At 43.7% G+C, this 25,939-nt stretch overlaps 2 protein-coding genes across 8 annotated transcripts in view; both read right to left on the bottom strand.

Moving 5' to 3' along the window:
- Positions 1-3,416: 3,416 nt before the first annotated feature.
- Positions 3,417-7,729, bottom strand: si:dkey-261l7.2. 3 transcript variants are annotated; one of them, XM_042095522.1, is made up of 7 exons: positions 7,513-7,729; positions 7,126-7,257; positions 6,953-7,042; positions 6,666-6,769; positions 5,180-5,340; positions 3,975-4,091; positions 3,417-3,696 (listed from the first exon to the last, which is right to left on the bottom strand). In XM_042095522.1, the coding sequence occupies exons 2-7, from the start codon at positions 7,248-7,250 to the stop codon at positions 3,601-3,603; spliced, it is 693 nt and encodes a 230-aa protein (XP_041951456.1). In that variant the 5' UTR covers positions 7,251-7,257; positions 7,513-7,729; the 3' UTR covers positions 3,417-3,600. The 3 variants fall into 3 exon arrangements, with proteins under 3 accessions (XP_041951456.1, XP_041951455.1, XP_041951457.1); XM_042095521.1 differs by having other exon boundaries at positions 7,126-7,261; positions 7,517-7,729; XM_042095523.1 differs by having other exon boundaries at positions 6,666-6,760; positions 7,126-7,261; positions 7,517-7,729.
- The window catches only part of LOC121711696 (pleckstrin homology domain interacting protein), an 82,707-nt gene continuing 60,513 nt past the window's right edge, over positions 3,746-25,939 (bottom strand). For 2 of the 5 annotated variants that reach the window (XM_042095503.1, XM_042095505.1), the window contains exons 32-40: positions 20,542-20,667; positions 18,758-18,830; positions 18,538-18,594; positions 17,905-18,060; positions 17,472-17,624; positions 14,910-14,942; positions 14,527-14,720; positions 11,716-12,146; positions 8,005-11,234 (exon numbers count right to left, since the gene is read on the bottom strand). In XM_042095503.1, coding sequence (XP_041951437.1) covers positions 10,426-11,234; positions 11,716-12,146; positions 14,527-14,720; positions 14,910-14,942; positions 17,472-17,624; positions 17,905-18,060; positions 18,538-18,594; positions 18,758-18,830; positions 20,542-20,667 — 2,032 coding nt within the window. In that variant the 3' untranslated portion in view covers positions 8,005-10,425. Of the gene's footprint in view, positions 3,779-8,004; positions 11,235-11,715; positions 12,147-14,526; positions 14,721-14,909; positions 14,943-17,471; positions 17,625-17,904; positions 18,061-18,537; positions 18,595-18,757; positions 18,831-20,541; positions 20,668-25,939 lie in introns of those variants that run through there. The other 3 variants (XR_006032405.1, XR_006032406.1, XM_042095506.1) reach the window with 3 other exon arrangements.

Below are 25,939 nucleotides of genomic sequence, written 5' to 3'. Positions count from 1 at the left end.
AAAGACATTCTGTAGGCTTTGAGTGGTCTTGAATGTTATGTTACGGAAGACGTGGAATTCTGTAGGCTTTGAGTCGTCTTGAACACAGCCACACGGCACACGGAGTTGTCTTGAACGCAGCCACATGGCACTCCTCCGTTGGGTTGGTTTGTATACACAGCAGCCACATGTGGTCCAATGTGCTATTAGCGGCCCTAGCTGGTTCTCATGCTAATAATGTAAGGGACATCTGGACATCACAAAGCAGAGGCGTTTTTGACATTATGTCAAGAGAGCCGTTTCTTCACATTCTGTTGCTATTTCTCTGTCATTTTTGGATGTTTTAAATGTAAAAAAACTCCACATATCACCTTTAATGAAAACAGCTGTTTTTCCCAGAGCACACTGTTCTTGTGCTGGTGCTGATGCAAGTGAATATTTTACTTTTCATTTAATGTGTCTGCCATGGAAAAAAACAAAACTGATTATGACGGATGCAGCACTAATGCAGCGCAGTCATGAGGGTTAAACCAATATTTTTTTCTTTTCTTCAGCAATGTTTGGTCGACCATTTCATGGGGCCACCAGACCAGAGCAAGTAGTTCCGCTAGACTGATGAGGAACAGAGCATGTAGTGAAAGACTTAAATGCGAAAACGTGGCAGTTGAATCGCCATTATATTGTGATGAGATGTTCCGAACCGTACAAGATTTGTCGTGTAGGATCACCACGACAACATCTGGACGTATGCCAAGTTTTGTGAAATTCCATCCATGTGGGAGCACTGCAATGAGTGAATTACTAGATGTCTTTTGATTCACCTAGCTCAACACCCCCATCTAGAGGCAGATGGATACAAAGCACAAAAAGAGCTGTCGCACTCACACCCACACACAAACACTCACTCACACTCACAGAATACTATTATTCACTTACACATACAGTACAAGGAGTTGTAGGATGCAGTACTGAGCAGTGGTCATATTATCTAGTTTTACAAAGTAGAAAGATTCAATATGTGTAACATAATTTTATTGAAATGACAGTAGATTTCGTTCTTTTTTTTTTAACCATAATGACTTCTGTAATGTAGAGTAAATCTCAACATGGAGTCATTGCTGACTGGGAAACCAACACTCATAAAGGTCTGTTTTGTACTGTTTTATGATAAAAAGGTAAAATTACCATGGTTCACGTCCAGCGTAATGACAGCCTAGTTTGTTTTGTTATTTCAGACATTGTTTAAATTATTTACACCCTTTATCCAAATCAGTGATAATTTCAAAACTTTACTCTGGCAACACCTACTGCTACATCACGTTTCTCCCTTAATCAGTCCGGCATGTATTGCCAGGAAACACCAGAGATGGCAAAAGTACTCACATCCCGTACTCAAGTAGAAGTACAAATACTTGTGTTAAAAAATACTCTGGTAAAAGTAGAAGTACTGATTTAACTTCTTTACTCAAGTAAAAGTAACAAAGTACAGGCTTGGTAATCTAAGTATAAAAGTAAAAGTAGTCTTGTGAATGACAACCATTTTGTATGCAACGGTACCTGGACCACACAAATGTTACTAGAGTGCAAGTGTGGCAGTCTTGGACATCTTTAGAAAGCTAAGATCCTGTAGTTTCTTAGGAAGCACTGGCACAGAGTTACAGAGCCTGCGGGATAACAAGCATCTCTGAACTGACCACATTTCAGCCCTCTAGGTCACTTGATATGATTTTTTAAACTCAACTGAGCCCTAAAACCAGGTCTTGCGAAGCTATGTGCAAAAGTAAATCAATATAGAATGAAAAATTAGTACCTTAGACCATTATTTGCCAAGGTATGCTCATGCGTTTTGTAATGCTCTATAGAAACTCCACATACAGTAGGACTTTTGGTTACCCAAAATGCATACTGACAATAAAAGTATGCATTTCTGAGGTTTCTTGTAGACTATTTGGATTGTATGTCAGGTTCTGATATGACTACACAAAATGGAATAATTACACAAAAGTCTCTATTTTTGCATTTTCTTTGTTGGCTTCATGGGTGTGTATAAGATGGACTATACATCTGCACAACTAATATTGGATAAAACAACATGAATATTTAATTCATATGGATTCCTGTGAATATTTCAAGACCAGGAATGTAGTGGGAAAATAAGAGGTGGGTAACTATGAGTTCTGTGATCACGGTAAAGTGGACTGCGCCATGCGGTATCAGATTTTTAGAAAAGGCATTCAGAACATGTTTGATGATGGTGGAGGTTATTGTACAATGCTTATAACAATACAAGTGGCATTAAGTGGTTCATAGAGTGTTGATGTGTACATATTGTTATTGTGGATAATACAGTATGATTTTTAAATGTTAACAGTTGTAATTGGTGAATAAACTCTTTTGAGAGGTGGATAAACTCTAATAAGAGGTGGACAAACTATTTATGAAATTTCAGAGGTTGGTAAACTGCGTTTACTGCGTAAATTATAAATGTTTATTGCGTTTAGCCTCCACTACATCTCTGTTCAAGACCCAATGCTGCATATTGCTAAGGGTATAGGCTACACTGCAGCTAGAAGTTAGGGAAGCACCAAAGGCGAGGAGAGGAGGGCATTTTTAAAATTTAATTGAGACATACTACTACATGCTAACGTTAACGTTACTGCCATCAAGCTGCAATGATTTGCCGCGAATGACTGCCGCCCAAATCTGATGAGTCATCTTGTAGTGGTGCGTCAAGTGCAACGTATATTCCCATTCACTATTGATGACGCGAAAAATAATAACAGTAACTCCACTGAAATTATTTAAAACTAAAGTAAGTCAGTTTTGTAAAATGTAAGGAGTAGAAAGTACCGATATTCGTGTTAAAATGTAAGGAGTAAAAGTAAAAAGTCACCTCAAAAATAAATAGTAAAGTAAAAATATCTGAAAAATCTACTTGAGTACACTAACGAAGTATTCGTACTTCGTTACTTCCCATCTCTGGGAAACACTCAGTTCACATTTGAAGCTCATGAAAAGTCTCTCATCCCTGTGCAACATTTTTCGGCAAACACAATAATATTGACCTTAAAACCAACACTGAACACATGGGGGACTACAGGGTCTCTCACATGGAGAATAAGGGAGTTCGGGCTGTTGGGGGAAAAAAACTAAAAAGGAATGCTACCCTGTTGGTGCACTACGCAAAGCTACAATCATCAGCATGATTTACAACAACACACACACGGTCAAACGTCACTTCAACACCTTCACTACAGCCCAGTCTGGAGCCAAGCTGCTCATAATGTGCCGTTGAATACCACAATACACTACCCAATAGACTACACTATAGACGTATGACATTACAGATCAAGTTGGTGGGCTGAATGACTTTTGGCATTAAAGTTTGTTAATCTATCACACACAAATTAACAAACACACAGACACACACACACAAATAAATTACATAATGTTATATTATGTTCTTCAACTGCTCCATGTCAACTCTCAAGTCTACCCAGCCTTCATGCTTTCTGTACCTTCATCATCACCAACATCATCATCATCATCATCCTCCCTCTCTCTCTCTCTCTCTCTCTCTCTCTCTCTCTCTCTCTCTCTTCTCCTTCTCCGTCTTCTTACTCAGTCTTCAGGGTAGATCTGTTCCAGCCAAGGCTTCATTACAAACTTCTCGCCGTCAAAGTCGGAGAAGTACAGGTCAAGGGTGGGGATCTCCGGCTGAGAGCACACACACACACACACACACACACACACACACACACACACACACACACACACACACACACACACACACACACGTCTGTAATCCAATGCCATTCTATACAGTATAGTGCATACAGTTTTGTGACAAGTAGAATGATGACAAATAGAAAGGTGTAATGTATAAATCCTGGATGATAAAATTAATTTCAAATAACATGGTTTTGCAAGTGAGCAGGTGCCTGTGTGTGTGTGTGTGTGTGTGTGTGAGAGAGAGAGCGTGTGTGTTTTTATACCTTGTATCCTCTGATTCGCCTCAGAGCTGACTGGGGTAGATATCCCACCATAATAGAGGATGAGGCAGGGCCACTAAACACAACCTTATAATGAGGACTATCTACTGCACTCTGCAGCTACTCACACACACACACACACACACACACACACATGCAGGCACACACACACACACACATGCAGGCACACACACACACACACACACACACACACACATGCAGCACACACACACACAGGCAGCACACGCACACACACAGGCAGCACACACACACACATAGACATAGACACACAACACAAATATGGGGACATTTTTAGCATTGATAGTTGAATATGTAATTCTGTACAACTAGTATTTTTACAAAATCTAAGACACTTTTCTGCCAGGCTCATGTGTCTATGTGTATGTGTATGTGTATGTACCAGTGTTTCCCATACATTGACTTATTTGTGGCGGCCCACCACAATATCAACATTGACCACCACACAATGACTTTGCATGTTGTACTTTAATGTGTGCACCTTTGCACAGCCTTCCCTTGTCTCTCAACAAACCTACATGCATGTTTAAAGAAAACATTAACAATCCTGCAATTGTTGTCATAAAAGTCCACTGGCTAAATCGTGCTTAAACCTGCATCATAACCACGCTGCGCTAATTGGTTAAAAACAGTTAATTCTGCAAACCTACCACCACAAATAGAATTCAATTCTGTGGGAAACACTATGTACTGTATGTGTATTTGTCTATGTGTATGTGTATGTATGTGTATAGTCTTTGTTTCTGCCAGGCTCATGTCTATATGTATGTGTATGTATGTCTGCCAGGCTCATGTGTCTATGTGTATGTGTGTACTGTATGTGTATTTGTCTATGTGTATGTATGTGTATTTGTCTATGACATGTGTGTACTTGTCTATGTGTATGTGTATTTGTCTATGTGTATGTGTTGTCTATGTGTATATGTATGTATGTGTATTTGTCTATGTGTATGTGTATTTGTCTATGTGTATGTGTTATCTATGTGTATATGTATGTATGTGTATTTGTCTATGTGTATGTACTGTATGTGTATTTGTCTGTGTCTGTGTATGTATGTGTAATTGTCTATGTCTCTGCCAGGCTCATTTGTCTATGTGTATGTGTGTGTATTTGTCTGTGTGTATGAATGTGTATTTGTCTATGTGTATGTAGAAATGGATATACGTACCTCTGGCGGTGTGTATCTTTTCTTGATCCAGTTTGCCGGCGCCCGCAGCTCAGCATCCCAGCCAACGATCACACCAACCATGTTGTTCTGATTCTCCATGACAACATGACCCACCCGGTGCAACACATACATTGGCCGCGGGCTGTGGACATCTTTTGAGGCTGTCACACACACACACACACACACACACACACACACACACACACACACACACACACACACACACACACACACACACACACACATTGTTTTCCCATATTTACTCAAACATTTAAAATGTTATCTCTGTTTGGTGACCAATGCCATATGTCAAAATCAATATGATTCAAGCCCCCCTTAGGTCTGTTTGCATTCCTTACTCTACTATCAAAAGTAAATAAAACTGTAGCCTACTGTTACACCAACACATTGTAAATAATACTGTAGCCTACTGTTACACCAACACATTGTAAATAATACTGTAGCCTACTGTTACACCAACACATTGTAAATAATACTTCTTTATTCTGCTATCAAAAGTAAATAAAACTGTAGCCTACTGTTACACCAACACATTGTAAATAATACTGTAGCCTACTGTTACACCAACACATTGTAAATAATACTGTAGCCTACTGTTACACCAACACATTGTAAATAATACTGTAGCCTACTGTTACACCAACACATTGTAAATAATACTTCTTTATTCTGCTATCAAAAGTAAATAAAACTGTAGCCTACTGTTACACCAACACATTGTAAATAATACTTCTTTATTCTGCTATCAAAAGTAAATAAAACTGTAGCCTACTGTTACACCAACACATTGTAAATAATACTGTAGCCTACTGTTACACCAACACATTGTAAATAATACTTCTTTATTCTGCTATCAAAAGTAAATAAAACTGTAGCCTACTGTTACACCAACACATTGTAAATAATACTTCTTTATTCTGCTATCAAAAGTAAATAAAACTGTAGCCTACTGTTACACCAACACATTGTAAATAATACTGTAGCCTACTGTTACACCAACACATTGTAAATAATACTGTAGCCTACTGTTACACCAATACATTGTAAATAATACTTCTTTATTATGCTATCAGAAGTAAATAAAACTGTAGGCTACTGTTACACCAACACATTGTAAATAATAGTGTAAAATGAAGCTCCTCAGCTATTGACCCTTACGAAAAAGAACTTTAATAGGAATCTTGGAAGCATTGTAGTAACCTTATAGGAATACTATAGTATTTTGGGACATACTATAGAAGTATTATCATATTTTGCAAAATAGAAGTAGCCTATAAGAATGAACTACAGGAACATTATAGAGGGTAAGGATATTAGAGGTATTTCAAACATCACAGAAGTAAGGGGTGAATGATCAAGTCATTCACGACGGATTAAAATCAAAGAAATGAAAAAAGTTATCCTGTGTGTTTCATTATTATTCTTATAATAACAAAGACATGGGTAACGGGCTTATTCGTCTTACCTGCAAAGTAACCAAGGTCGTTGTCCTGGAGCAACTCCTCGAGGGGAGGGGAGCCATCATCCACATCCTCCACTTCCTCAGGATCGTCAAAGAGCCTGGAAAAGCTGCTATCTTAAATGTTCATAATTTCCGAAGGCCATGGCGGGTATGGTGCACTTCACTGTAATTATTCTAAATGTATTAATTATCTGTCTATATGTCGCCTGTAGAGCATATTGAAACAACTGTTTTTCATCGAGCCATATAAATAAAGTTGACTTAACTTTCTGTGAAAGGAACTAACTCACGTCACTTTGGGCACCCACGACGTTGCCCACTCAATCCAAGCGCTGGCGTTCAGGTAAGAGGAGCTGAGGTCATTCCAAGCTCTCAGAAAACTACAGGGCAGAGAACAGGAAATCATTGAAACACTCCAGCACACACAGGGTGATCAGAGAGAGGGGGAAAAGTTGCCTCCTGCCTTTTAATACTGTGGTAGCGCTCTGCCGCTGACACGCTGCTCCATTTGGACATGAGGTACTGCGCGGGCAATGCCGAGAGAAGAAGCGCCAGTTGTAGTATGGTTGTTGCGGTAATCTGCGGCATTGCTTCGCCACCTGCGAACACGGACGAGGAAGACCACACAGCGCTGCGGTCAGTGCTGAACGCAAGTGCAAACCGAAGAGCAAATCCAAATATAGTTCATTCGAGCGGCATGGAAGCCGAGTTTACAGAATCAATTTGAGAAGATAAGGAAAGTTTGTAATTGATTTAAATATGTCGTAGGCTACATACAGAATAAAGTTGATTTACAATATCATAATGAGGTTAAAGTCATAGCTACATTTTGAACAAACACCCTAATATCTTACCTTACGATAGGTAAGCTGACTGAAATTTGTTTTCCAGACTTCACGTTTCAAACTACCTACATTGAACTAGTCAAATATTGACTCATCAGTCATTTTAAACTGGTCATGTTAAAATGGTTTACCAGCTACACCGTTTAGCTATACGTGGAGTCATGGCGTGTCCCCACTTAAAAGTTTGTTATAATATTTGCATGAGTGTGTTCTGTTTGTCAGTTTCGGTCAGGCACCTGCGCATTTATATTTACAAAAAACTGCCAGGAGCACGCGTCCAATGACCGTCCTACACGAATAAAGGCGCGTGTCTCTCGCGCCGCCACGTCAGGGGTGCCCCACGCGGATGTGTTTAGCAGGCGCTGTGTTAGCACAGTGACACAAGATGGCAGTATCCTCACAGGAATGGATCTATATAGTGTATCCTACGGGCACGGTCAGACATATTTTACAGTTGAAAAATGTGTGGTTAAAAGAATGACATGGAAAGCAATGACTGAGGGACAGCATTGTAAACACAACTGTTTATTTCTTTAAAATATCAGTATGAACTAATATGACAGCAGTACTCCCTACACATACATTCTATGCTTATGTTTTTTTGCATTTACTTTTTTATATAAAAGTATACAAACTAACATATAAAGTCCTCTAATCCAATCTCCGTGGAAACCAGAGGACAGTAAAGCCTCTTCCCAAACCTCACACAGAGAGAATTCTGGGAAAGGTTGCATGCAGCCCCCCCACCCCCCGCTTGACCTCACGCCTCACATCGCAGGGCTCTGCAGGTCAGATGATGGGTGGGTAGTGTGATGTCAAATCCTGTGAAGCACTCCATTGCTTTGTAGGGGTTAGAGGTGGGATATCATAATGGGTATCATAGTCAAAGGAGTATAAAAATACGTACACTCACAAACCTACACACAACACACTGGTGCCAAAGAGGTTGGACACACACACACAAACTCACACACACTCTTTCTCTCTTTCACACACACACACACAACCACCAGGCTATGGTTCACCAAAACCAGCTTAAAAAAAAAAAAAAAAAAGACATTCTGAGACATTCACAACTCCACACCACCACAGTGCTCCATTTGGCAACTTCAAAATAAAAAAACGTAATCATTACTTTTTAAAAAAAAAGGAGAAATAAAACCAAACGTCCAATAAACCACAGAAGAAAACCCACTGTTTCGGCTGACCAGGTCAGATAAGGAGTGTATCTGTTCCAGAGGACTCTCTTGAAGTTGAAGTTCACATCAATCCAGATTCACAAAAATAGACCAGTCCACACTAAAATCCAGATCTCAGTCCTTCCAAGACAGACGCAGATCCAGTGAAAAGTCAGTACAGTCCTCTTTGGCTGTGGGGTGATCACAAAACAATGGGGCCGCGTGAGTCCAGTCCGCACAGGCCCATGATGAGGAGGGAGTGAGTGGAGGGCTAAACCATGTCTTACAGTGGTACCTGTGGACCAGAACCTCACTGGGGAACAAAGACGGTACCAAGAAGGAGCCATAGATATTCCAGAATCCTCTCTCTCTCACACAAACGCACATGCGTGCACACACACACACACACACACGGTTGGGGAAATTGAAGGCACAATCAGAACGAACAATATTCAGTCCAAACATGGACACACAAACAGGGCATCCTCTCATGGTCATTTCCAGTCGTACACACTAAGTTCAGGCCCAGCCATACAGGACAGCATGAGAAAAGACCTCAAACTGGGCTGTTTACAAAGGGAATTACATATAAAAATGTACACAAGTCCTCTGAACCTATTTGCACAACATACAGCACACCCCAGGTTTGTAAGTGCATAATCATGTACTAAGACACTCATACATGTACCTTGTGTATTTCAAAAGGTACCAAGAAAAAGTCTTGGATGGACACACACACACACACAATGATGTCATATTTCTGTTAAAATAAAATGGCATACTGTCACATCTTGTAAACACGACTGCATCACTGCCTCTCTCTCTTGCCGACACACACACACACACACACACACACACACACACACAACTTTGTGAGCAGGTGAGTCTTCTTTAACTGGAGAGTATGATGAAAATCAACCTTACAACTCCCAGTCTTAAAAATGATTAATGATTAATGAATCATTAATAATGTTTTTACTGGTTGGACCAGTCTTGCATACACACACACACACACACCATCCAAGTAACTCTCACTGGGTGGGTCACACTCCTATAAGTGTCTAACATAAAGTGACTGCTTTGATGGCCCGTAAATGGTTTATAACTAGCTCATAGGTTTATAACTAGCTCCAACCTCTAGGAGTTAAGTTTGCTGACCACTGTGTTGAAATAAACGAAGCCCTGTACAATAGAGTATTATGGTGGACTGGTGAGGAGAAAATCCATAGATTGAGTAGACCTCCACACACACACACACACAGATTATGAAGGCCATAAACACTACACATTCTACAGGCAGGCACACTGACGATGAATTGGACACACCCATAGGTCAGAGAATAGAGAGAGAGACTATGTATGATGGAGGTGTTGTCTGATACCACATTAACAAGTCAGATGAACAGGGAAAGGCAATGTTTGGTGTGTGTGTATGTATGTATGTGTGTGTGTGTGATTAGGATGGGGGTTACTGGTCTCCACGGAACTTAATGTGTCATTGCACAGGCCAGGCGTCTCTGTGTGGCTGTACACATTCACAGTCTCTCGTAAACACACACACACACACATACACACACACACATACACACACACAGATTACAGTTTCATAGCAGCAGGAATGGCATTGCCCCAGTGAGCTGTGGGGCAGTGAGAGGGGGGCATTCAGAACAGTCAACCCCTGGTGCGCTTGCAGCAAGGTCGTCACGTCACGTCGTCACGCCGCGTCGCATCGCTCTGTGGCTACCAGCCGATGAGGTTGGCCTTGGCCTTCTCGGTCAGCTTGCGCACGCGGCCCTTGCTGGACGTGCCGAAGGTGAGCGACGAGTCCTCGAACAGCAGCTGCCGCTGCTCCTCCTCCGAGTCGTCCTCGTTGTAGTAGGCCGTGCGGCGGCCCTGGTTACGCGTCCGCATGGAGCCCTTGGAGGAGCTGCCCGCCGCCCCGGGGCCCGACTCGTACTCCGTCCCCTCGTGGTCATCCCCATCGTCATCCTCTTCCTCCTCCTCCTCCCTGTCTGGGTCCTCCTGGACACTGGACGAGGGTTGCGAGTTGTCCTCGGCGACGCGCCGGCTGCTCCGTCGCAGCGATGCGTTGGGATTGGACGGCTGCGGAGGGGAGGCGGAGCCAGGGGGGGAAGTGGGCTGAGCCGTCGGTGGAGGAGGAGGAGGAGGAGGAGGAGGAGTCCGGTTCAACCTGGGCCGCCCCCGCTTGGGCTTCTCGGGAGGTCCCGCCCCCACCCCTGAGTCCGATAGGCTGGTGTCCTGGACGGAGGAGGAGGAGGTGGTGGAGCGGTCAAGCTCCGTGCTCAGGGTGGCCTGCCGCCTCATCTCCTCCAGCTCCTTCTTGCTCTTGCGGCCGCGCTTCTTGCCCGGCGGTCGGGGCAGCGAAGGGGGCTCTGACTCGGACTCCGGCGCTGGGGCGACGGCCGGTCGCACGGGCCTCCTCTCGTCCAGTCGCGGCCGGCCTCGCCTCCGGCCCACCCCCAGGGTCACGTGACTGCTGTGGCCATTCAGGTGGAGGCTGTTCTGCGATGGACTGTCATGTACCGGACCTGAGAGAGAGAGAGAGAGAGAGCAAAAAGGATAGATGAGAGAGAAAGTGAGAGACGAGAGGCAAGAAAGCAAAGAGTAGAAGATAGAGAGCAAAAAGAATGAAAGATAGAGAGCAGAAAGAATAAAAGATAGAGAGCAGAAAGGATAAAAGATAGAGAGCAGAAAGGATGAAAGAGATAGAGAGAGAGCAGAAAGGATAGATAAGAAAAATACAGAATAACTTAGTTTGTGAATTTGTCTGTGTAGGTGTGTGTGTGGGTGTGTGTGTGTGTGTGTGTGTTTAGGTGTGTGTGTGTGTGTGTATAGGTGTGTGTGTGTGTGTGTGTGTGTGTTCTGTGTGTAGGTGTGTGTGTGTGTGTGTGTAGGTGTGTGTGTGTGTGTTCTGTGTGTAGGTGTGTGTGTGTGTGTGTGTGTAGGTGTGTGTGTGTGTTTAGGTGTGTGTGTGTGTGTGTGTAGGTGTGTGTGTGTGTGTGTGTGTACCTGGGTTGAGCCTGATGGGAGTGCGGAGCTTGCGTCGGGGCCTCTCCCTGGAACTGCCCTCGTTGCCGGAGCTGACGGGGTCATGGGGCGTCTCCGTGGAGACGGAGCTGGCGCTGTGCGCTCTCAGCATGCGGGGCGTGGCCTCGGGCAGGTGGGTGGCGGCCGGGGGCGGCGACGGAGGCGTGTTGGCAGACGCGGGGGCGTGTGTGTGTGTGTGTGCGGGCGTGTGTGTGTGTGCGCCGCTGCCTCCGAAGCGTGCTGAGCTGCGTGTGCGCATGGATGCGGCCGCTGGCTCCGCTTTGCCGTTGACGTGGGGGAGGTTCTGACGCAGGGAGGCGGGCCTGGACGAGGAGGAGGAGGGGACTGGGGGCGGGGACACGTGATTGACACGGGGAGGGACCCGGCTGGAGACACGCCTCTTCCTGTCTGGGCTGAAAGAGGAAGATATACAGTACAGGGGGTTAAACCAACTGAGTTATCATCATCACCATCATCACCACCACCTTCATCACCAGATGTGCTGTGTGCTCATGACGACTGCAGAATGTCTACTTTTCCATTTAGGTGTCCATGTTAACAGGCTTGAGCCTTCCCACTGCCTATAGTATGAGATGAGATTCCCACTGCCTATATGAGATGAGATTCCCACTGCCTATATGAGATGAGATTCCCATGTGACTGCCTATATGAGATGAGATTAGACACTGCCTATATGAGATGAGATTCCCACTGCTTTTATGAGATGCGCAGCTGCTCACAAATCCAGACGTTCTGCAGCCGTCACCCATAATGCATCTGGTGTGTAGCGGGCTACGAATAACCAACATTCACTGCTTTATGTAACAGAAAGAGGCGAAATACCAATACAAGGGGGCCCATCTGGGCTTAATTCACAGCACCACTGATTTATGTGGAAACTTATTAAGTCTGAATAACACTTGGGGCTCTATCTTCCACTCCAGCACAATTGACTTTGCGCAAGTCGCTTTGTGGGCGGATCTTGGGCGCTGTTTCTATTTTACTGGCGGGATAATGACTGTTGCACCCGACACTAATCTAAAATGGGGTGGACTGTAGTAGCTACAATACTCATGGGTGTGGTTTGGGCGTAACGTGCAATAAACCAATCAGAGCGTCATCTCACATTCCATTTAACAGGCACGCTTGTTCCATAGCGGATTGCTCTTGACAAAATGTAATACAGAAATGTCACTTTCCGATGTTTTGGGATCACTCTCACTGAATCAAGAGGTTATGAATGCATGGTGATATTTTTGCAATGTAATCTAACATTACCTCACTATAGACAATGCAGATCTTCTGTCAGATAAGCTCTCCTCTCCCGTGCTGCTGCTGGGGCATTTGGGTTAAATGGCATCGGCATGCAGTTCAACATCATGTCTCATTAAGTCCTCTAATATTTCCTAATTTATGTCATCAACACATCTGTGATTCGTGGAAATGTGTACGCTAGATCTATACCTATTTTTTCACATTGGACACCAATCTGATTTCCCTCGTGTAGCAATATTTGTCCTTGTAATTATGTATGGTTTGGAGAAATGGGAACTGCGTCGTATAGATGAGAGGAGCAAAGTGCATTGCGCAACACAGGCGCCCAAGCAAGCGCTCCTGCAGGTGTAAGCTACGGCTGTACCTTACCATCAGGCAACTCAACAACGAGAAACAGTTTCCAAGTTTACCTAACTTTCCAACTCTACACAGTATCCCATTAACTACATGACAGTAGGCTATTCACAATATTTTATGCAAAGTAGAGTTTGTAAACACGTTATCATCAACTTAATGCACGCACAACTTTTGTTTGAGCAGGAGAGAGAATAACAATGAATGGACACAGCAACTACAGAAGTTGTAGCCAAGGCTACTTGCTGCTTTCTTTTACTATCTATGGTTGCTGGTTAACAGCACATAATAAGCTGATTTAAGCTAATTCACAAACTCAAGACTTCAAGGCCATCATGGATATAAAACGTTTTTGGAAAACAACGAAAGGATGGAGGGAACATAGCAAAGCTTGGAGTTATTTCAGATGGGCTACAACAAGGTAGGCAAAATTGTGGTGCTTGTCAAAACCTTAGCGCAGCTGGAATAATGCGTATAGGCTGGTGTTAAAGCGTACACGATGTTTAAAGCCATACACAACGGTAAATTGGAACAAAACTAAAAGGTAACTTTAGCCTTTATAGGGCTGTATAAAGTTGTCCAAATTAGTAGGTCGTAATTAGGCGTTGTTGTTGTAAAGATATTGCATGTAGATGTACTATATAGGCTACTAAATTTTTAGTTGACCAATGCACGAACAAAACCGGGAAACGGACAAATATTATCAAGGCTTTGAATGTTTCCATCTGTGCACAGGGTGTCTGTAGATCGGTGTGCATAGCATTCATTCCTGCAGGCCTGTGGCCATGCATGCACCCTTAAAATAGCATCTGAATTTGCGCCACTGACTTTAGACCAGGAGGTTCCTGGTCTGTGGCGGAATTGTTTTCTGAAACTGCAAAATATCAACAGGGACCGTTTGCGCCGGAACACGCCTCCTCTTTTCGCTAAAACACCCCCGTGGGCGCACATGTACCTGTGGAGGGAAAATTCCAATATGCGCTGACTGCAAAATAGGAAAGACAAAAGCACGAGTATACCAAGTCAATTGCGCTGGAGTGCAAGATAGAGCCCTTGATGTTTCTCAGAAAGCCTGAGCAAGTCATATGATGTCTCCTGGCCAATTGCAATCGCTGACCGCGGCCTTAGAACCATCAGCCAATCAATCGGTGAGCATGTCTTTACCTGGAGCCGGTGCTGCTGGCAGGCGAGGAGCTCCTCTTCCTCCTCTTCATCGTCTGCCGCGTCAGGCGCTCGCTGTGCAGCCGTTGCCGGGTCAACCGGTCCGACTGGAGCCGCTGGGCGGACTTGAAGTCGGTGAGGATGGAGCCGACGTGCTCCTCGAACAGCGCGGACAGACGCAGACTCATGCTGTAGATCTGGACACACAGACGGACACGCGCGGCGGCCCAGTTTCAGTTTACACTGCAGGGGGATACTAGCCGGCTGGCTAACACTGGCACATTTACAGAAATGATGATTAATGTGTGTGCGGTCCTTATACATAAATAAATGAAATAAAACTCAGAGAGAGAGAGAGAGAGTAGCAACTGTGCTGGTGTCTGTACCATTGCTGAGAGGTGCAGACTCCTGCTGTGGATCTACAGACAAGGCAGTGCAAGAGTCAAAGTTATAAGAGACAGTAGCAACAGTGAGAGTCATAGTGTCTGAAACATCACATAGACACAGACTCCTGCTAGATTCACATACACAGTGAGAGTTATAGTGTCTCATAGTGTCAAACATCATATGAAGACACAGAATCCTGCTCGAGATTCACATACACAAGAGACACTTCTCTGTTGACCTTGTTTCTAACTAATTACATTTTCCACAAGGTCACAATTTGTATCATGTTCATGGTTATTGTTATTTTTCTGTTAAAATGTATTTAGTCTAATAAATACATATTAGTAGACTAAATACATTAATAATAATATTGGTATTTATGTAGACTATTTGATCATAATATCAACTATTAATACAATGTCACTATATTGAAATGTGTATTGATGTTATTGCAAGCATCAGCCACAGTGACAGAGAGCTCACACAGACCCAGATGGATTATCTTGATGGCAGAAAAAGACAGAAACAAATGTGTCCTACTATAATGCCCATTTTCACTCTTCATAATTTTATTTTTGGGGTCTACTAATATGAGTGTACATTCTTTAATGTTCAAAAAAAATTCTCATACTAATTTTAGTATGAAAAAAACTCAATTCTGACTCATTTCTGTGCACCATCTACTGTAAAACAGAGGACTGCATTCTAAAATCTTCAAACTTGTTAGTATTCCAGAACTAGTTGATGGTACTGTTTTTTTGTTTTTGTTTTTTTAGTTTTGAGGTTAGAATTACAAAAAAAAAAAAAAAAAAAAGACACCCTCCGGCTTCTCCCTGTGGGCTTTGTAACTTTGCATACCATTTCCATACACACACACAAAAACTAAAACCTATATAACACACTAAGCAACAGTGGCAATGGCAGTAAGATCAGTGGAACAGTGCCGACTGGCACAGACAGCAGCAGAGGGCCTATCTACGAGTGGCCATCACAGGGGAACCATTACAGCATTAATGGTCTTTGAAGTGCCTGATCCAACCCAAGAACCTCCTTAAGCCAGGGCTCCAAGGAGTCTCCAAAATATTTAGCTTCAAGCACAGAGAAATTCAGAGTTTAGGGCTGTGGAACAGCGACCAGGCATAACCACATCAGCAGTCGTTTATAAAATGTGCTTCTAGGTCAAGTTGTTGCCAGTCACATATTGAACCATCATGCATTTATATGGTCATCTCATTTACTATTATTGCTATAAAACATGACTTTTGCTGCCCTATGCTATGGACTCTGTGAGTCTGCAATAAAGATTGAACTTACTACATATGCTTATTCATATGGCTGATGCTTTTACTCAATATGCATTAACTCTTACGAGGACCTGTTTCCTAATGGCACCTCAGGGCTAAGAGTGTTGCTCAAGGGCACAGTAATGGCAGTCGAGAATTGAACCCTCAACTACTGCCTGTTAGCCCATTTCCTTAGCCACTATGCTACTGCCTGTTAGCCCATTTCCTTAGCCACTATGCTACTGCCTGCTAGCCCATTTCCTTAGCCACTATGCTACTGCCTGCTAGCCCATTTCCTTTAGCCACTATGCTACTGCCTGCTAGCCCATTTCCTTAGCCACTATGCTACTGCCTGCTAGCCCATTTCCTTAGCCACTATGCTACCACCGCCTCATTAAAGGGGTGGCTCAGGATTTTGGACATAGGACCTCATTTCCAAGTAAGCAAGTGTGATATTTATCAGTGGAGACCGTTTTCAACACGTTTCATCCAGTCGTTCTAATTGCAGAGTTCGCAGGTGCTAGGCTAGCGCAAGTCAACGGTATGTGCTAGCCTGCCACTAAAAACAGTCTTACCTACTCCAAAGGACACTCGAGGCAAATTCCAGACAATCGATGTAAATGTCTGTGTTGATAGAATAGTGTAAGAAATACAACTACCCTCACATCGCGTTGCAATAGTTATACTTTGTTCCCTGAAGTTGGTAGTAGTCATTTTGCATCTCAGCGGCGGACTGATATTCCCAAGGCTACTACTAGGTATCCCCATTGGAGTGCGCTTTACTGTTTACTTTTTGGCGCAGTGCTACTAACTGGAGCAAGTATAATTCCGCCGCTGCTAAGACACTAGTCCCTCAAAATGTAATGCGATCGTTGAAATGCAAGGATAGAATAATGTTAGAAATAAAACTATCAATACAGACATTTACATCGATAGTCTGGCGTTATAATTTATTTGCCTTGGGTGTACTTTGGAGTGGGTAAGACTGTTTTTAGTGGCAGGCTAGCACATACCGTTGACTTGCGCTAGCCTAGCACCTGCGAACTCTGCAATTAGAACGACTGGATGAAACGTGTTGAAAACGGTCTCCACTGATAAATATCACACTTGCTTACTTGGAAATGAGGTCCTATGTCCAAAATCCTGAGCCACCCCTTTAAACTCAAATTAATAGCTACGAGAGGCTTAGTGTGGCCTACAACGAGGCGTCCAGTACACATAAAGGTGACCCTAACCACTGCAGGTCCCTCTGTGAAATGCGGAGTGAGTGTGACTCACCCTGGACTTCTTGCTGGGCGTGTAGGCTTTGGAGTTGCTGAAGATGAGGCGCACGTCTTTGCACAGCTCCATGGGGGACTCATACTCGTCACCCAGCAGGGTGTTCAAGACTGTCCCAAAGTCCATGGGAGTGTCCACTATGTCCAAGTAATCCTAGGGAAAACAGGACCGGTTTAGAAACCAGATCTGGCAAAGAGTAAGGTGTGTGTGTGTGTGTTTACCGGATACTCCTGCAGGTCCACTGGAAGATGTATGTGTGTGTATAGTGTGTGTGTGTGTGTGTGTGTGTGTGTGTGTGTACAGGTATAGTGTGTGTGTGTGTGTGTGTATGTGTGTGTGTGTATAGTGTGTGTGTGTGTGTATAGTGTGTGTGTGTGTGTGTATGTGTATGTGTGTGTGTGTGTATAGTGTGTGTGTGTGTGTGTGTGTTTACCGGGTACTCCTGTAGGTCCACAGGCTGTCTGAAGGGTTCCGAGTCCTCACACTGAAAGATGAGGTCCAGGAGCTCTCTGCAGCGCCCCTTCCAGGCCTCTGGGTCATGTGACTGAGGCTTGTTCCGCAGGCTCCTCAGCATTGGCCGCTGCGCCTTCTGTACACGATGTCATCAAAACAGGACCAAAACGGAAGTCAACACATATGCAGTGAATTAGACACAGATCTTCCTTCTTCACTTACCAAGAGTATCGTATGAGCATGATTCTTCTTTCCCCTTTCAAAAATATCTTGTAAAATACCCTTACATTTGAAAAATTGGAGTTGCATCGTCATCAATTCAAAAACTTTGGAAATGTGTCAATGCATTTTTATAAGCATCTGGTGATGGTTGAGGTAGGTGTGTGTGTGTGTGTGTGTGTGTGTGTGCGTGTGTGTGTCTGTGTGGGTGTGTTTGTGTGTGTGTGCGTGTGTGTCTGTGAGTGAGTGTGTGTGTATGTGCGTGTGTGTGTGTGTGTGTGTGCGTGTGTGTGTCTGTGTGGGTGTGTTTGTGTGTGTGTTTGTGTGTGTGTGCGTGTGTGTGTGCGAGTGAGTGTGTGTGTATGTGCGTGTGTGTGTGTGTGTGTGTACGTACCTTCTTGATGCATGTAGATGTGCCGGGAGCATCCACGTCCACATCCTCGTCTTCATCCTGAGTTGTCATGGAAACAAACAAAATGGCAGCACCCTGTCAAATAAATGCAAAGACAGAAGAACACCTGACAAGTGTGTGTGTGTGTGTGTGTGTGTGTGTGTGTGTGTGTGTGTGTGTGTGTGTGTGTGTGTGCGTGTGTGTGTGTATGGTTGTCACGTACACTGCTGTTGTCAGAGAAGGCCTCTTTCTTCATTTTGTGGTAGAGGGGGATGATGTCTGTTAAATTTTGGTCCCTGTTGGCAGGAGAAACCAAAGAGTTAGAAAGCAGGCGGAGGAGAAAAGGGAGGCCACAGCAATGGCACAGCCCACATCACCTTCCTCATCAAAATCCCCAAAGCCATTCTGACCGATCAAATGACTAACACCTACAGTCAAGGTTATAGTTTACAGAAGCAAAATATGAATACAATAAAATATTAATATTGCTGAGGGCTTCAATTCAATATATAACTTTATTAGAATGGCACCTTTTTACAGATGTTACTAGAATACAGTAGCTTGTAAAACCAGACACACACACACACACACACACACACACACACACACACACACACACACACACACACACACACACACAAAACTAGCTCACAAGGGTGTGTGCAGGTAAGGCATTGCAAACATTTAATAAAAACCATCACACAACATCAATATTCAGCATGATCTCTTCACATGGACCTGAGATGCATCTCATGGCTGATTTCATCACACTAATATTCTGTCTTCATAACAACATCTGCAATAAACTGGCTGGGGCCATTCAATACCTCACTGGGAGCAGGTGAATCACATGGAGGGGTGTCTGAGCCTCTGAGAACCACTGTAAACTGACCACTGAAACCTCTTGTCAAGAATTCAACAGATGTGTCACTTGCATAATTAATTGCACAGGTACAGAAGCAGTGAAGTAGGGAGTGCGACTACTCTCAACTGTGCAAACTGTGATCACAATTCTATGACATCACCTTAATGGGTGGATTGTACAGCACCTATCAAAGCAGGGCGCGTTTAGGAACTACACACTGTTGAACTGAAGAAGTGAGGTGAATGAGACATCTCAGCTCAGCTCCACAAAGAGAAAAAGTGATTTGTAGTGACCATGGCGTTAAGTGTTAAATGTTATCAGATCCTCCCTGACTACCCCCTTTCTCCTTTCAGACGAGGAAATGCTGGGAATGGGATGATGAATCGGGCCTCAGTGACTCAGAGGGCAATGTCTGTGTCTGTGTGTGTGTGTGTGTGTGTGTGTGTGTGTGTGTGTGTGTGTGTGTGAAATGAGGGGTTGACTCGTGTGTGTATGTGTGTGTGTGTGCGCATATTGGACAAAGGCTGACCACACCACATGACATTAAGGTGCTATGAAGTATGAAGCTTTGAGTTGTCTTGAACACTGCCACATGCTATTTTTCCATTGACTTGCATTGTATTGAATACAGCGCCACACGTGGTATAAAGTGGTATTACATGAGAGCCAAACTGACAAAAGCAGGTTTGTATGTGTACATATATTTGGGCAACACAAAGCATTGGTGTACTCTTGGCAAAAGCGTTGTTTCCTCACATACTGTTGATATTTCTAGGCTATATTTAAATGTTTTCAACAAAAAAAAAAAAAACAAAGCCAAATTCACACAGCACCCTCAAACCTGTTCAGGTGGGCCATAGAGACCTCTGATAACAGATCACACACCTGTAGATACACACTTCTAGCTCAACAGAGAGAGCAAGACTCCCCCCCTCACACACAGCAAAAAAAGTATCATCATCATGCTTATTGCCAAAGATGTGTTTTACACACAGTATACACACACACACACACACACACACACACACACACACACACACATATATATATATATATATATATATATATATATATATATATTTATTTATTTATTTATATATCTATACTGTATTTTGTTCTCAGTGGCAAGATGGCAAACTCACTTGATAAACTGCAGCATGAGGTCGGAGACGAACTTAGCGGTGCGGACGATGAAGGCGCCAGGCTCATTGAAGGTCCGCGCATTATGTTCTATATAACGCACCTCCCACATCAGAGATGATATACGCCTGAAAACACACACACACACACACACACACACAACAATATACACATGAATATGTTTAAAAACAGACAAACATATATTCATTTGAGAATAAAGTCTAAAGATACAATAGTAGTTATATAGAACAGTGTTTCCTCTATGTTTATTTCAGCATGGCGGCCCCCCGCGGTTTAATTAATACCGCCACGGTATCAGAATCAGGGCAGACGCACATTTGCTTTTTAAATAATCCTGCGACGTATCCTCCCCTGCTGGCTGTCGCTCACATTGCAATTTAACAATAAGTAGCCTAAACTAGTCAGAGGTTATTATAGCCCGTCCAGTTTCAGTTCACATATTATTATATTGTATTGATGTATTTAAAGGCGAGAGAGCATGCGTGGCGTGAGAGGTCGGAGAGGTTAAGAGCTCCTGGTCGCGTAGGGCCTATTTTGATCTAAAACGTTATTGTACAAAAAAGTACAAACGTAAAGCTATAAGTTAAATAGCACAGTGTATCGTTAATCCCTACCATCTAAACAACAACGGGGGATTAAACAGAGCGGGATCGGTAAGGTGCAACAAACAAAGGCGCAGGTGTGCATGCATACAAGATCCCAAACTGGAGAAATGCCAAACACAGCAAGATTCGATGATTTGGATAGTAAACTGGATACGCCTCCTGGCATTACAAACGGCGACAAATACTCTCGTGTCGTCTCTATCGAAGAGAGTGGACTCAATTGACAACAATCTCTGGATGCTTAATGGAGAAATGCATGCCCATGCCACCCAATTAAGTGAACAGAAAGGACGCATAGACGAGCTACAAAAAAATCTCGATCAAGCGTTGGAATACATCGACACACTGGAGAACCGACAGCGAGAGAAAAATCGTGAGAAAGCGGCATGGGGATGGTTCCTTTTCTGGTGGACCTAATACAAACTGAATGGGGTTTAATGCTACATGAGACTGATATTGAGAAGGCGCATCGACTAGGCCCACTCCAGGAAAACGCACGCAATCCACGAGGCATAATATTTCGGGTCCAGCACTTCCAAACAAAGTTACAAATCCTGAAAGCCGCCAATGCAAGCAGAGCAAACCAGGCAAATGATGAGACGGTGCCCATCGGCCAAGAAATACAGAATCACCTCTGACATATCTGTACAACTAAGGAAGAAACGAGATGCATTCTGGCCTCTGAGAGAAAAATTACACGCGCTAAATATTACAACTAAGATGCGGCATCCAGCTGTTATGTTAGTCTTGATTGGAGATGAAGAACTAAGATTCCCTACTGTATGCGAAGCAAAACGCGATATGTGCAAAAGGTATCCATCGATTAACCTGGGAGATGGGACCGCCTAAGGTCATGAGGCAGCTAAGTGTGGGGGTGTGTGTGTGTGTGTGTGTGGGGGGGGGGGGGGGCGTGTATGAGCCTTGTGTGTGTTTACTGTGTTTAATTATACTAACACTTAATCTAAATCAATTCTAAAAACAGTATGGTGATTAATAAATCAGAGGCGCTTGCAATGACTGAGGCAGGGACTGAGCCTGTGATTCTCTGTGAAAAGTAAGGTATGGTAAGGTGCTCTAAGGTGCTCTGTGTGAATGAATGAATGAGTGTCATGGTGGTAGTGCAATGGTGATAGTGGTCATGGTGATAGTGCAAATGAGTAAGTCAACAGTGCAACAATGCAGAAATAAAGTAAAGTAAAGTCTATATATTTAACTATTTAAGAAAATGTATAAGTGTGGCCACAGTTCGGCTGTGGCATGGAGGGGGGGGGGGGTTATGCATATGTGCTAATGTGCTAATATAGCACGCAAACAGTGAGGCATAAAGACAGTGGTACAAGTGGCTAGTGGACAGACAGTAGCAAACATGGAGGGGGTGAAGAGGCAGACAGACTATGCAGAGAAGTCTATCTCTCCTCTTCCCTTAAGTGAGGCATTGAACAGTTCAATGGCCCTGGGGACAAATGACTTTCTCAGTCTGTCAGTTGTGCAAGGCAGTGAGCGAAGTCTCCAGCTGATCAGGCTCTTCTGCTTAACAATAGTGCTGTGGAGTGGGTGACACTCATTGTCCAAGATGTTGATCAGTTTGTTCAGGGTCCTTTTGTCAGATAGTGAAGTGATGCACTCCAGTTCAGCTCCCACCACAGAGCCAGCTTTCCTTACCAGCCTGTCAATTCGCCCCACATCCTTCTTCGGTCAGGTAATCTGTAATCCAGGTTACCAGGTGAGCGTCCACACCCATCTGCAAGAGCTTGTCTCCCAATCTGAGGGGCTGGATGGTGTTAAAAGCACTTGAGAAATCAAAGAACATGATTCTCACAGCACTTTTCCCCTTGTCCAGGTGGGAATGTGTCCTGTGTAGAAGATAAGTGATGGCATCGTCCACGCCCACTTTCTCCTGGTAAGCAAACTGTAACGGGTCTAGTGCATGGCGTACCTGGGGTCATTAAGCTCACTAGGGTGTGGCTTCTTAGGGACAGGGGTGAGACATGATGTCTTCCACAGTGTTGGAACTTGTCCAACTTGTAGGCTCAAATTGAAGATGTGCTTCAGTGGCTCCCCCAGTTCAGCAGCACAGGCCTTGAGTAGCCTTGGGCAATTTCTTAAGTTGGACTGTCACTTGATCTTTTGTAATGGTGAGGGGTGTAAGGGGAGGGGAGGGGGAGGGGTGCATCTGGGATCTGTGTGTCTGATGGCTGTTGACTGAGGTCGTTGTCACCTCATTGTTCATGATCGCCATGTGGGGGAGAGGTGCAAAATCCAGTGATGGTGGGGGTACGATAGCCTGTGATGATGGAGGTGAGTGTTGCACTGGTATTGAGGGGGTGTGAGGGTGGGGGCTGGGTGATGGTGGACAGACCACCACCATTGGAGCTGGAGCAGGGCAGTCAAACCTGTTGTAGAAGTGGTTCAACTGGTTCGCCCTGTCCAGTCCCCCTCCACAGAGCTGCTGTTCTTCTTCAGGCCAGTGATAACCTTCATGCAGTCCCATGTCTCCTTCAAGTTGTTTTCCTGCAGCTTCTGTTCCACCTTCTTTCTGTAATCCTCCTTAGCTTCCTTCAGCTTGAATTTGAGTTCCCCTTGCACGCGCCTCAGCTCTGCCATGTCCCCCTCTCTGAACGCCATCTTTTTCCTGTTGAGAAGGGTCTTGACATTGCTGGTTATCCAAGGCTTGTTGTTGGGAAAGCAGCGTACAGTTCTGGTGGGAACAACAATGTCCATGCAGAAGTTCAGGTAGTTAGTTGTGCACTGTGTGACCTCCTCCAAGTCCTCTCCATTGTGTAACACACTCCAGTCAGTACACTCGAAGCAGTCTCTCAGAGCCTCATCCACTTCGGGTGTCCACTTCCTGAAGGTGCGTGTGGGAACTGGTAGCCTCTGTACTTTGGGCTTGTACATTGGCTGGAGATTAATGAGGTTGTGGTCTGACTTTCCCAGTGGGGGGAGGGGGTTTGCACTGTATGCATCCCTCACGTTTGCATACATGAGGTCTATTGTCCTGTTTTTCCTTGTAGGGCAGTCAACATACTGGTAAAAATTTGTGAGTGTGGAATCCAGTGTTATGTGATTGAAGTCGCCAGAGATCACAAAAAGGCGTCAGTGTGTTGGGTTTGAAGCCTTGCGATTGTGGAGTGGATGACGTCACACACTGTATCCGGAAGAGCTCGAGGTGGAACGTAAACACAGACAGCAATTGCGTGCGAGAACTCCCTCGGCATGGTCTTACTTGTTTATATAACTTTCCAGTAAATTTCAGGAATATGATTAGAACCCTGTACAGGTCTCCTAAAGCATATGTACATACAAATGGAATTCTATCAGAACCTTTTTCATTAACTAGAGGCACTGCCCAAGGATGTCCTCTCTCACCATCATTGTTCGCATTGGCAATTGAACCCTTGGCTCAAAAAATTAGAGAGACAAAAGAGATAAGAGGTATTGAGATAGGTAAAAAAACAGTTTAAGCTAAGCTTATTTGCAGATGATCTATTACTATATTTAAGCAATGCAATCACCTCAGTTCCACACGTAATGAAAATAATTATAAACTTTTCAGGGATCTCAGGTTATAAAATGAACATGAGCTGCAAAAACGGAGCTGTTGGCAATAGACTCTTCCAAAAAGGACTTGGAAAAATTCACACAATTTCGGATACAGAAAAAAAATATAAAATATCTTGGAACTTATATTAGCCATGACAAGACCCAGCTGTATAAAGATAACTATCTTCCACTTGTGAAAGACTTTAAGAAAGATGTTAGGAAGTTGCAAGATTTGAAGATTAATTTAATAGGAAGAATAAACCTCTTCAAGATGATGTGGCTACCGAAATTCTTATTTAAATTTCAAAATATTCCTATAAAGCCTCCTAAAACCTTTTTTAAAGAGGTAAATGTATGTAGATGTAGCCTATTTAAAGCATTAACTTTCTTCTCAGAGTTTCCTCTTCATTTAGCGGTGCCACTGCTTCATAATTAGGGGAGACGCAAAATATTGTCCGGAAGCATAGTAGGCTAAATGCCCTCCGCTGGCTGCTGAAAATTGCAGTTTAAGAATAAACAGCAATGCTAATCTGAGGTACCTGTCTAGTTTTATTCCATAAATATATTGTTTTTATAGACGTTAGTGGCATGCGCTATCAAGAGCTTCCATGTGCTACGCATGTTTGTCAACATCGCAAAAACTACAATTTTCGCACAACTTGGTGGAAAGGTGTAGCCATGCAGGCCAAGGAAAACCTATTCATTTCTGAAGCTGATCGTATAAAGTATTTCCCATATCGTAGTCTATAGGCCTAAGCTCGCTCGCAACAACAGCAAAAATGAAACTGGAGAGAGGATGACTCTGCAAAGGCACCGCTGTTACATTAGATGCTCACTCAATCGCGAATCAACGCAGTAAAAAAGCAACGACTGCTGGTAGTAACGAAGGTAAATTGCAAAACATCCCAGGAGTGACACCGACCAGTTTTTTCATAAATACAGGACTGTGGGTGTGTGCGTGTGTGTTTGTGTGCGTGTGACTGTGTGTGTGTGTGTGTGTGTCTGTATGTGTGTGTGTGTGTGTGTGTCTGTATGTGTGTGTGAGTGTGTGTGTGTGTCTGTATGTGTGTGTGTGTGTCTGTATGTGTGCGTGTGTGTGAATGTGTGTCTGTATGTGTGCGTGTGTGTCTCTGTATGTGTGTGTGTGAATGTGTGTCTGTATGTGTGCGTGTGAATGTGTGTCTGTATGTGTGTGTGTGTGTGTGTCTGTATGTATGTGTGTGTGTGTGTG

Source organism: Alosa sapidissima, chromosome 6, assembly GCF_018492685.1.
Source record: "Alosa sapidissima isolate fAloSap1 chromosome 6, fAloSap1.pri, whole genome shotgun sequence".
Classification (NCBI taxonomy): Eukaryota; Metazoa; Chordata; class Actinopteri; order Clupeiformes; family Clupeidae; genus Alosa; species Alosa sapidissima.
This window is presented reverse-complemented; position numbering and strand designations above follow the sequence as displayed.

Excerpts from the sequence above, each read along its gene's own strand:
- si:dkey-261l7.2 (XM_042095522.1), bottom strand. The coding sequence starts at position 7,250 with ATGCCGCAGATTACCGCAACAACCATACTACAACTGGCGCTTCTTCTC. Across the intron at positions 6,770-6,952 it reads TCGTGGGTGCCCAAAGTGAC|CTTTTCCAGGCTCTTTGACG; the intron begins GTGAGTTAGTTC and ends TTAAGATAGCAG. Across the intron at positions 3,697-3,974 it reads GGCGAATCAGAGGATACAAG|CCGGAGATCCCCACCCTTGA; the intron begins GTATAAAAACAC and ends GTGTGCTCTCAG.